This window comes from Pieris brassicae, chromosome 2, assembly GCF_905147105.1.
Source record: "Pieris brassicae chromosome 2, ilPieBrab1.1, whole genome shotgun sequence".
In the NCBI taxonomy this organism is placed as follows: Eukaryota; Metazoa; Arthropoda; class Insecta; order Lepidoptera; family Pieridae; genus Pieris; species Pieris brassicae.
In genome coordinates, this window is record NC_059666.1 from 15507478 (window position 1) to 15520402 (window position 12925).

The 12925-nt window shown below is 39.7% G+C and overlaps 1 protein-coding gene across 1 annotated transcript in view; it reads right to left on the reverse strand.

Annotated features, from left to right (window-relative positions):
* Positions 1–86: 86 nt before the first annotated feature.
* Positions 87–12925, reverse strand: part of LOC123720837 (lysosomal-trafficking regulator) — a 42323-nt gene continuing 29484 nt past the window's right edge. The window contains exons 32-46 of the mRNA XM_045677623.1: positions 12543–12733; positions 12039–12182; positions 11458–11738; positions 10548–10648; positions 9572–9833; positions 6108–6255; positions 5624–5764; positions 4836–5050; positions 4192–4341; positions 3387–3576; positions 2863–3041; positions 2341–2570; positions 1770–1996; positions 1258–1468; positions 87–991 (exon numbers count right to left, since the gene is read on the reverse strand). Of these exons, the coding sequence (XP_045533579.1) occupies positions 859–991; positions 1258–1468; positions 1770–1996; positions 2341–2570; positions 2863–3041; positions 3387–3576; positions 4192–4341; positions 4836–5050; positions 5624–5764; positions 6108–6255; positions 9572–9833; positions 10548–10648; positions 11458–11738; positions 12039–12182; positions 12543–12733 (2803 nt within the window). The 3' untranslated portion in view covers positions 87–858. The remainder of the gene's footprint in view (positions 992–1257; positions 1469–1769; positions 1997–2340; positions 2571–2862; positions 3042–3386; positions 3577–4191; positions 4342–4835; positions 5051–5623; positions 5765–6107; positions 6256–9571; positions 9834–10547; positions 10649–11457; positions 11739–12038; positions 12183–12542; positions 12734–12925) is intronic.

Genomic DNA, 12925 nt, shown 5'->3' on the forward strand with positions numbered 1-12925 from the left:
TGGATATCCTAAGATGAAGTAACAAACACAAGTAATTATTAAGTATTTATTATACAACTAAACAATAATCAACAAGGAACCAATGATAATATTATCTAAATAGCATACTCTTTATATATATATAAGAAAGACATTCCATGTAGTCTTCTAAATATGAATGATAATATATTTATTTTTTAATCTAAGATTGAGAGCAATATAATTCGATATTATGGTTTAGTTTATCTTACTTACTAATAAAATCATGTCTTGATACTAGTAAAGATTAAAATATTTTTTAATAACATGGGGGATATTCTCACTGAGCATTTAATTTTTTCTAATGGAATGTAAAATTAATATACCTTAATAGCCAATAGTGTAATAAAATAGTGTCATATATTTATTTGAAAATCATTAAAGACCTATACAATTATTAAAAATACATTATGCCTCTGATCACTTAACTAAATAAAAAAATATCTATATACACATTTACAAGATTTATCTTAAACGACTATAGCAAGTAGTGAAGATTTTGAATCTCCACTTTGTAGGAAGACTGTACGCTTATTGTTTAACATAAAAGGCAAGAATTTTCAACTTTAAAACCCTGTAACAATAATAATTTCAAATATTCCATTTCATAGTTATAATCTAATTTTTTTATTCTTCTTTCTGATATGAAAATAGCACCTGCCTTTTTAGCTTTTTCAGAAGCTTTTCTAATAAATATTATACATATTTTGAATTCTAAAATTAAGTCCGTAATGTGTGACAAAAAAAAAGTAATATAAAATTAGGAGAATATTCGAGTTCCATTTTCAAATTTTAACATTATTATAATACAACGATATAGATTTTCCCCTGCTTTCTTGTTTAGAGCAGGGCATGCGCAGGTAGTATACGTACGGGCGAGGGTTTTGCAGCGTGATCCACGCTTTCCCACGCTACAACGCCCCCATCTGCGTAGCTCGCGAACAAGATTTCGTTATCATGGCTGAAGGATATGCTGAAAACCATTCATAACAGATTTGAAGGGCAAACCTTATCAATGAATAAAATAAAATAAAGTTAATTTTTTATTACAAGAACCGAAGTTTCGCTCGAATATCTTATGAGTATCAATACAGTTCCAAAGTACTGCCTGGTTTAATTTTTTGCAGAATAATTGTTCCCAAAGAATTAATGTACACTACTTTCCAACCCATATTCAATTAGCAATTTCGAAAGTTCTTTGTAAGAATTGAAACTAAAGCGTTTTTCACATTTTTGTACCTGAGCGTATCGCGGTCAAGATGTTCATTGTGTGGGTGGGGTTGGGGCGAGGGCTGCGGCGGCGGAATGTGCGCAAGTGGACGAAGTTCCCACGACGAATACAGGCGGATGGCCCCCGACCGAAGCCCCACTGCTATGCAGTTCACGCTGGTCCCCTCCGCGCAGGCCGAGTAACGCACGCACTTAACTATCTCCGCCACTTTGACGCTACCTATATACACAATGATTTATTTTAAATATTCCAGACTTATATGAAAATAAAATCCTGTCTAGTCTTAAACTGAAGTCTAGAAATTGGATTATTATCATACAAAGCTTTATGTATACAAGAATGTACCCTGTGAAGCAAGAAAGACGATTGTGTTTTTTTATTTTGTTTTCTGGCCGAATGACTTTATTTGTTTAACAGAGAATTTGCAAAATATAAAGCAGGTTAAAATAAAAAAGCAAAACCTCTAATCTTAGGTCATAAAAAAACAGTAATTTTAGAAGTATTTAGATCATTTTCTCACCCACAAATCGTCCGTTAACTGTGTGTACTCTAATCAGCGACTTATACTTGTATGTATCGTCGTGTTCGTATTCCATTCCTTCATTATCGGCGTACTCATCTCTTCGAACGCGTACGTCACTGGTAGAGGGCGCGTGTACGCTCGCCACGTCACTTAATGTAGGGCTGATCGCTACTAGGCTAACTTGCAACATGTCACGATTTGGAAGAGTACGGATGTATGTTAACCTGAAATATATTGTCAATGTACGAATAGTTTAATATTGCTGTTGCCAACATAACTTAAGTAAGATTTTTTTCTTGGTGAAGGAGGAATGTTTATGATAAATTCGCAAACCCGGTTTACCGCACCCTAGGGTAGATTGCTATTTGATTATGCATGCTTGTCATCAGTTTGTACATTTCAAAACAATTGTCGCTCGTTTACGAGAACTACACAAAGTACACTTGAAATCTGATTTAGGATATAAGGAATTAATTATTAAAACATTTGATATAAAGTCTTCTATAATAAAATCTTCAATTTATCATCGAAAAAAATAAATAATATCAATACACTGTAAATTACGTACTCGTGCAAGTCCCAAAGCACAATAAGTCCGTCTTCACTAGATGTGACGAGCAGTGTGACCGCTGGCTGCGCGTCAATGTGTGTAATGGGTGCGGCATGAGCGTGCAATTGCCTCGTACGAGCACGAAGCACACCACCACAGCACTCTGCGCGTGTCACCACTACGGCCCCACCGCTAAGGCCCAATGCACAGCCCCATCTGCCTTCCTGCCATGTGCATACTGTCGTTATCTGAAATATAGTAATTTATTTAAACCTTACAATAATTTCCATTCGCATAAATTCGGTATCGAAAGCTGATCTTGCTTTGAATCTCAATGGCGTTTTTAAAATTATCAAAGCAACGGATGCAGTAATGTGTCTGCACGATGTTCTTTCCATATAACTCTTTAAAACTTCTAATCTTGGTAATAGGCCGATATAAGCAACAACATTAACTATGTTTAACATAGGTGGGTTCAATTAACCTATAGCGAAAAGAACATGTTAAAAATATTACTATTTTTATGGCAAAAATACATACCTGTTCAGTAGGTGGTGTATGGAACAAGATATCCGGAGGCAGGTCTCTGCGCCGGCGCAGTCGTACTGCACCGTCACCGTGGCCCCAAGATACCAATCCCACATTCAGTCCTAAATTGGGACTATTCGACGAGCTGTTTTTATTGTTAGCTGCTCCTGATCCCGTCGCTAATGGTTCTTCTAGAAAAAGAACAATGTCATAAAATATGTTTAACTTTGTCTGTGGTCTGGTTATAAACGCGTCTTAATTGAATGAGGCCATTTAAGCTCTACTCATAATATCAATTATGAGTAGAGTTATCTGTTCACTTGATGTGCTGAGTATTACGGATTCCTGGACTTTTCAACAACCGGGATAAATATTATTTAAAAAATCTGTTACATATTGTTTAATATATTTAATAAATCAACGTCTACTTAATACTGAATATCTACCTTTTCTTAAATTGATAACATTAGATGTGCCAAAAGCATTATAAAAATAAATAATTATTGTACTATTCTCTCTAAAGAAAAAATACATACCGTGCACAGGCATAAGTGCAGTCCGTTCGAGCGAGACAACTACAGCCCGCGCGTGTGGTAGCGGCAATAAGGCGTGCGCAGACGCGTACGTTCTTCGTAGAACTTGTCTAGCGGAAGGCGCGCCTGGTGACCCACAGTACCTTCCCCAACGTACACCACGGACCCCTGCGTATACTGATGATGAGGCCTGCTGTGAAATAGATTGCGTTTTTTATTTTAGATATGTTTAATCAACTTAGGATTAACTAAAATATGATTAATTAGTACATTGTTTAGTGATTAATAAATATAATTATTTTGAACTTTGTTTAGTTTACGATAGTAAGATATCTAGTGTACTTATTTTTTCGTCAAACGCGTGATTTGTAAACCGAAAGTTGTATTATTTCTTCGTCTCGCCGTTGCCAGGCAACGAACGAAATACAATATGTTTTTCGCATGATTACACCATTCCTTTAATATAATTTTTATGCCAGTAAAAAATAACTTGCAACCTTTCTGTCTAGACAATTTTCTACAATAGGATTAGATTATACTTTATACGGTACATAAAAACAATATTATAAGATTATTTGTGGGGGGGGGGGTTATTCCTAAACCTCACCACGTATCACCGTGGGATAGGGAGGGGTTAACACGTGAGTAATGTAAATAATCTGTCCTGTCTGTATATTTTGGGAAATATATACAAATTGACGTAATAGGTCCTTAGTTATGTTTTAAACTTATTATCTAAGATATATAAAGATAAATATATAAAATACTATTCAGCTGGAATTGGAATATGGGCTTCATTTAGAATTACCTGCGCGTGATTTGCAAGATCCGGCGCCCTATGCGGATGTGGCGCTCGAAGCAATTGTCGGGGCGCCTGTCCGTACGTACGCACCATCGCTTCAGCTGCTGTGCGATCCACTTCGTCTTCCAACGCAGTTGGGTCAAATCCGTAGTACGTCTGAAGATCGGAACACAACCACTTTAAATTACGGAACCTAGACTGATCGTGTCAAGGCATTACATTACTAAGGCTTTCTTCGTTTGATAAGTGTGGCGATTACCTAAATCGGCGGAGTCACTCCCCGAGAGTATTTCTAGATGCATATACTCTCTCCAACACTTAAATTACATTAATTTAGCAATTACCATTTAATTATTTCGAATTTATTTCTTCGTTGTACGCGAGTGCTTAATATATAGTAAAAATAATATCCTCTATTATTTAAAACACCATGACTGAAGAAGCGTACATAGACCGTATTGAACATAACGATAAACTACATCCGTCAAATATTTTTATGAAAAATCGTACAGCCTAAGCGTCTAAGGATTTCCATACAAATTTGAAACAGACGTTTTGTGCGTTTTTAACTTTATCAAACTTATACAGCAACATTTAACATCGCTTGGTTGACATTTTATCAGACAGAATATAAGAGGCAAGATACTTACACATGCTGGAAAGACATTGATGGCATCGACAGCGTTTTGGCCGGTTTGTTTGTAGCCGAAGACAAGATCGATCCAATGTGGAAGACCTTCGGTTACATGTGGTGCTTCGAGGGCTTGGCGGTGTGCCAACGTGAAGAGACGAGCTTCAGCCGCCCATCGTGGAAGTTCTACGCTATCCACGCGTAGGCCGCATTGGCGCACTCCCAATTCCAAACCTACGAAACAAGTATATCTTGTAAGAGCTCAGCAAAGATGAGCTACCAGTATTTTTATGCAAAGCAAAGTCTCGTGATCGTCATACAAAGGCTCATTTGAACTCCAAAGCTCCATTAAATGTTATGTATTTTTTAGCCCTAATTGAAAAAAATACGATATAGACATGGGGTATGCCAAAAAATAGTTGTGATAATATATTACTTAAGTAAGGAATCCTGAAGCGTTCTTTAAAAATACCTATCTAATATTTATAAAACTGAAACGGGTTTTTATTATCAAGAATGTTTAGAGATTATAACGTAATATTGTTATTACTATTTACAAAATACAAGGACGGACTATGTATAGAATAAAAATGTGGAGAATTTGAGTCTTTCAAAGGATTTGCTTTTATGTCACGGGGTATTAATTAATTTTTATATTTGTAAATAAATATAGCCCATATTACTCAGTACTACTTACTGAAAGCGGCCCAAAGTTAGTTACAAGTATACGAAAATTCGTTTTAAATATGTGATGTTCTGAAATCTTTTATAACTCTTTTGGTTGCAAATAATGTATACACACTGTACCTTCATTGTTGTAGAACAATTCGGGCAGATAGTAGAGCTCAGGGATGAGTTCTTTGACATCAGTGGGAGAGTCGTGAGTGATAAGGCGCCAGGTAGTTGCAAGTGAGTGGAATGTCCGGTCTGGCATATCGAAGTTATTGTCTGTAACCAATCAATACAATTTATAGTAAATTTTTATACCCTTGGAGAAGTACCCAGAAGAAGGAGAAGTACCCAGAAGAAGAAGAAGTGCTGTTCTGTGCTGTAGATTATTTTTTAATTGACGTATTCATAGATAGTATTTGTTGTTTAATCGTTTTAAAAATTAAAAGTAAACTTTCCTCAGTATTTTTTACTAGTCTCTTGCTAACCACATCTGGTGAAACGAGTCGTCGAAACTTTATTTAAATGGAATAAGTATGTATCATGAATTTAAATTTTCAATATATAAGAATTATGGTTGTTATTAGAAGCCTGAGAAAAAAATTCTAACTCTGTGACTCACCCTGATAGGAAAGGAATTGCTCGGTGAAAGGTGGCACTCGCACGAGATAGTGTAGTACACCGCCTGAGTTGGAGTACAGCGATGCGTAGTGATGTGGCTGACGGGACAGTAGCGGACTGCAGCCTGTGCGTCGAGCAGCTTTCAGATCCTGAATTGTGCGTTCATGTAAGACTGGCTAGTATACTTAATAGTAGGATTCTGCGAGGCCATCATGCGTCAAAAGGACGAGGCGGGGAGGGCAGGGAGGCTGGACCCGCAGCCCACCCGCGTCGCCATTGTTGACCACACGCATTGAATTCCTGGGCAAGCCAACACTTAGGCGAGAGAACAAGATTATCAAACAAAAGGAAGGAAGAAGCTTGAAGGAAGGGACCTATCTAGCCTCTGGCTGCGCGTAGACTGCGATGACCATCCGCGATTCTACGCATGCCTGTATAGGTCCCATAGCGGAAATACCGAAACTGAGCGACTCATTGAGCACATCCAAATGGCTACAGATTCCCTGCTCGAAGGGGTTCCTACCGCTGAAATCGTGATACTTGGCGATTTTAACGCTCACCATGCCGATTGGCTCGGTTCGGAAACCACCGATCACGCGGGAAGATCCTTTCACGACTTTGCTTTAGCTTACGACCTGTCACAAATGGTCCCTGCGATTACGCGAATACCAGATGTGGATGGTCATAAACCCTCTTTGTTGGACCTTCTGCTGACCTCACATCCGGAGACCTATCAAGTCTCTGTTGACCCGCCATTGGGTTCATCGGATCATTGTGTGGTCCGGAGTACTGTGCCTACTACGCGCCCTCCTCGGCCCCGTTTTTCGGGTTGTCGTCGTATTTGGCACTATCGGTCAGCAGATTGGGATGGGATGCGGTCTTTCTTTGCGTCCTACCCTTGGGGGCCTATGTGCTTTTCGTCGGAAGCTCCAGATTCCGTCGCTGCCTCTGTCGCCGAAGTGGTTCTGCAGGGCATGGAACTTTTTATTCCATTCTCTGCGGTGCCGATCGGTGGCAGGTCACAGCCCTGGTTTAAGCGTTCTTGCAAGGCGGCATCGCGTCGAAAGCGAGAATGCTTTAATGCATGGGCGGAGGCGGCGATATCTCGTGATGCCAATACCAGCGAACATAAAAAAGCATATAACTCAGCCTCCAGGTCCTTCAAACGGGAAATCGCTAAGGCAAAGTCAGAGCACATCGCCAGATTTGGCGAGAGATTGGCCCAACTCCCTTCTGGGACCCGAGCTTTCTGGTCTCTCGCCAAAGCTGTACAAGGGAATTTTTGTCAGCCATCGATACCACCGCTGCACAGAGAGGATGACTCGCTCGCCCACACTGCGAAGGAGAAGGCCGACCTCTTGGGCTGTCTCTTTGCGTCCAACTCGACTTTGGATGACCGGGGGAGATCACCACCGGCGATTTCGCGGTGTGATAACTCAATGCCGGAAATCACATTCCAGCAACGTGCTGTTCGCAGAGCACTATCTTCCTTGGACATTCATAAGTCGAGCGGGCCGGATGGTATCCCTCCAATTGTGCTGCGTACATGTGCTCCTGAGTTGGCTCCGGTCCTGACGCGCCTTTTCCGGTACCTGTACTCGCTCGGCACTGTCCCGAAGTGCTGGAAGACCGCTTCGATACATCCGATCCCTAAAAAAGGCGATCGCACTGATCCATCCAACTATCGCCCAATCGCAATAACCTCCTTGTTCTCCAAAATAATGGAATCCATTATTAATGGCCAGCTCTTGAGTTATCTAGAGGGCCACCAGCTGATTAGCGATTATCAGTACGGCTTTCGTCGTGGTCGTTCAGCTGGTGACCTTCTAGTATACCTTACACATAGATGGGCAGAGGCAATTGAGTCCAAGGGGGAGGCACTAGCGGTTAGTTTGGACATAGCGAAAGCCTTCGATCGGGTGTGGCACAAAGCACTGCTCTCGAAGCTACCAGCCTACGGGCTTCCTGAGAAATTATGCGACTGGATCTCCAGCTTTCTAGCCGATCGGAGCATCAAGGTCGTCGTCGACGGAGCATGTTCCGACCTTAAACCCGTGAATGCTGGGGTCCCACAAGGCTGTGTTCTGTCCCCGACCCTGTTTCTTCTGCATATCAATGACATGTTGCAACTTAGCAACATTCATTGCTATGCGGACGACAGCACTGGGGATACTCTTTACACTGGCCGGGCAGGTATTTCTCGGGCAGTTGTCGATGAGTACCGGAACAAACTTGTGTCTGAAGTCGAAACTCTTTTACGTGGAGTCTCGGACTGGGGTAGACTAAACCTAGTCCAATTTAACCCCAAGAAGACACAAGTTTGCGCGTTTTCCGCGAAAAAAATACCCTTTGTCGCTACTCCTCTTTTCGAAAACACTCTTCTTGAAGCCACAGCCAGCATCGGAATACTTGGCGTTGACATATCGAACGACGTTCAGTTTCGCGGTCATTTGGAGGGAAAGGCTAAATTAGCCTCCAAAAAGCTTGGTGTGCTCAGCAAGGCGAGACGGTACTTCACTCCGGGCCACCGCTTGCAACTCTATAAAGCGCAAATACGGCCCCACATGGAATACTGTTCTCACCTCTGGGCGGGGGCTCCCCAGTACCAGCTCCTTCCACTTGACCGTATCCAACGAAGAGCGGTTCGAATCGTCGATGACCAATCCCTCTCCGAGCGGCTCGATCCTTTGGCGTTGCGTAGAGATGTGGGGTCACTCTGCATCTTCTACCGCATTTACCATGGAGAGTGTTCAGAGGAGTTGTTCGGATTAATACCTGCAGCTGAGTTTCAGCATCGGACGTCGAGGCAAAATACAAAATTCCACCCGTATCACCTCGACGTCCGACGTTCCACGACTGAGCGTTTCTCAAGGCAATTTTTGCCGCGCACCACCGCTATGTGGAACCAGCTGCCCACTGAAGTATTTCCGAACCAATTCGACTTAGGGTCCTTCAAGAAAAGAGCGTACAAATTCTTAAAAGGCCGGCAACGCACTCGCGAGCCCTCTGGCATTGAGAGTGTCCATGGGCGGCGGTATCACTTAACATCAGGTGAGCCTCCTGCCCGTTTGCCCCCTATTTTATAAAAAAAAAAAAAAAAAAAGGGGATGGAAGCGTTGGTGGAATGGAGTTGTGAAGGACCTCGAAAGAATAGGGGTTCGCAGTTGGAAGCGGGAATCTCTGGATAGATTGCGATGGCGAAGGAGGTTAAGGCCAACAAGGGGCTGAATATATGATATGCGCGTTCGTATACGATACTCAGCAGCAAGTAACATTTAAAAAAAAATGTTGATGTCTAAATGATTAGACATTTTTTACATTCATTGGTATGAACCAATGAATATAAATAATGTAAATGTTAGTATTAAGAGAATACACGGAAAATATAAGCAAAAAAAAAAGTTGATATCGATGTTGTTTTAATTTTGAAAAATATTGAAAAACCCTGTTAATTGTTCTACTTACATTATACGTATTGATGTAATGCTGCTCCCTATTCTTATTCTGGACAGCCATGGGCTTGCTCAAGTCTCTGAAGGACGCAGGGTCTGTCAGGTCAAGGATTTTAGAGGTATAGTCGGCCAGGACAAAAGGCATCACGGGGTACTGCATCAGGTCATTGTATGAACGACCCGCAAGACTGTTTAGAATCATCAGGTACTCCCAGTTTGTGATGAGGCCATTTCGCCACTGATTCATTGCTTCTGTTAAACTCTCTGGTTCCGTCCTGTATAAAATGTTATATAATGCACATTGGAATAGATGTTTTTTGTTTATATATACTACATATTTAGTATATAATTATATTTTAATAGCACGACGTACACAACTAGCCAAACTTCAATTTAAATTTTTTCACTAACCGAATGTAATTCTTTGAGAAATCTTTAAATTGAAAAAAAAATATTTAAATAAAACCTACTAGAAACGACTCAATATACAGCTCCCTTTTATTAACAAACTAGCACAAAAATTCTCAAAAAATTTACGACATAACAACAGTATAACACTCAGACTAGATAAAAATAAAGAAATTCAACTTCTATACAAGTACAGTTGACTCTCCTTTCCATTACTATATACTATTCTTTCAACTACAAATTACCCTGAGGACCCATTTACATTAGATTTAATCAAAATATCAAGTATTTTACAAGAACTGGAAATAAAAAATTCAAACTATCGAGAGATTCAAACTTACTATAGTAAACTTTTCGAGAGTCGATTGTTAATATTTGCATACACAAATTGAAGCGTCCCGTCTCGTAATATCCAATACAGTACGAGCCACAGGTGCTTTGTGTTTTATCGTTAATTTATTCAAGTCTATTAACACTCGGACTTACAAAATATTTTGTTCTGGATTAATTTACCGCTTTACTTTACCTTTCGACAATATTTATTGACTGTTGAAAAACAAATGTTATTTACAAAATCTTACTTGATATGTGGATGCGTGCGAGCAAGATGCGAAAGGAAAGCAGTTCGATCCGCTGGGGTTTCAAACGCTAGCAGATGCGCTCGCGACGGACGAACGAACACCTAGGAATATAATTGTTTAATAACATGTTACGATGTATTTTGGTTAATCATTCTTCTAGTATACAAAATAATTGTCGATCAATATTTAAAAAAAAAACAATGGAAAAGAACATGTGTGTGTACTTCGTACATGCGTTAGAAGTTTTATTTCTTTGGCGTAGCAAGATATATATATTTTTTTAATTTTAATCTTTCGCCTTATTCTACGTTTGTAGAAAAAACGACACTATATTGTTAGTCTCGTTTCGAAAAAAAGTATTTAATACATTGAAAATACGCATTGTACGCATTATGTAGTTAAATAAAGTTTATTTAAATATCACAAAAAATATTTCGACATAATTAAAGAAATTGACGTTTTTATTTTAAAATGTTGACTATGCTAACTTCAGGGTGTAAGTTTTTTGTGACGGAGTGCGCGCGCATTGTACAAATTGACATTGGTCTGACAGATTTAGTATAATAGTTCTTAAACTTTGTCAAACACACTTTATTGCATACATAGTCTTAAATAATATTAAATTAAGTATTTTATACATAAGGGACATACACATCAGAACAAAAAACGACTCGAAACGAAACGTTTTCTCTATAACTGCGATTAGTATTGTCTTTTGCTAACATAGCTTTTACACATTTAAAATTATTATAAACTTAGTGTGCTATAAAGCAAGCGAAACGTTGGGAGAAATTTAAAATTATGTATAATAATTATAAGTTTATTATATTACATAGCTTCAATCCGGTAAAAAAAGTGTTTTCTGTATAACTGCGATATTTGTACAATAATTTCACAAATTGTTAATCACCTCCACTGCTCGCTCCTGAAGGCACCACCGACGCGTGGCAGCGGCATAGACACTAGACGCTGGCCACGCTATGCCCTCTGCATTTTCGGACGTTGCATCTGGCACAAAGTGTATAGCCCTGTCCGTAAGGAGTAATTCACCGGCAGTCTCAGCAGCCACGCTCACGTGTAGCACCCGAGACATATGTTGGACTGCTTCTCCGCGTTGAAGCCTCGCCCCTCTGGCCCCACCCCCGCCGCCTGATAATACGCTGCGTAGTGGTGGCGGATGCTGTGCGTTTTCTACGTAAATTATAAGATACAAGTTATGTAGAGCTTGGAGAACTTATATGCAAAAACAACAAATGGAAAAATAATAAACAATAGGAACGAATACGTATTGCATACGTTTAATGAGGCCGTTCAAATAAGATACTATTTATGCCCAGGAGATCTGAAGGCATTCATTCAGCGACATGTAAAATTCGACATACTCCTGCGACATCTCACTAGACTCGGGTTAAAAAAACAAACAAACTAGCGTACACGTCTAGCATCAATTTCAATAATAATTGATTTTAGATTAATAGATTAAGAAGTTACCAGTCTTATGCCTATGTAGAGGCTGTAGTTTGTCTGGCGGTAAGCGAAGGTGTGCACGTCGTAAGCGTAGACGAACACGTGCTGGTCCTTCAGTGCTGTCCAGCTGCCACGACATGGGATATCCGCGGGAGCGGTGCCACACGCCTATTTAATCACGATTTATAACATTGTAGCAAAATATTATATATTTTTGTGTAGCACTTGTCAGTTCAAGTTTTTTTAATGTAATAATAGCAATGTATAAATGACAAAAAACATTATATTTCAATATTTCCCCTACACGTATTCGCCACTGATATAAAAACAAGACTTAAGGCGAACTGTGACTATGTCAAAGTCTCAAACATTTTTGTATGGTAATCTCGAGTCTGAAACTTACCGATTTTCTAATCGAAATTTTCTGCATTGAAACTGACTTTATTAGTTTCTAATAGCATAAACCTGATTCGGTTTGTTGATAACATAAATATAATGTTATTAAAAACTTTAAGATATTTTAAAAACCTCTTTCATGGGCATGAGCATCGAGCGTGCGGGCCCAACGTGTGTGTGCTCGTGCGAGGCGAGCGTGCGCGTCCCTAAGGTGGTCAAGGAAAGCTTTACGCTCAGCATTCTGCGCGTCCACAACACGCCGAGTCGCCGCCATCGCCGTTTCGCAAACACGCGCCGCCAATGCCGACCGGCTAAACACTGCCCTATAATCAAAATATATTTATATTTTTTTAAATAAAAACATACATTGACATACGAGACAAAAATAAATAAGGAATAGTAACTACACGCCTCCGGTGTGTTACTTTAAAGGATGTAACATAAATGAAACGTTATATAAGCATTCATATTATTTTTAAAACATTAGGTTCCATCGTGCTTTCAAGCAGATCATT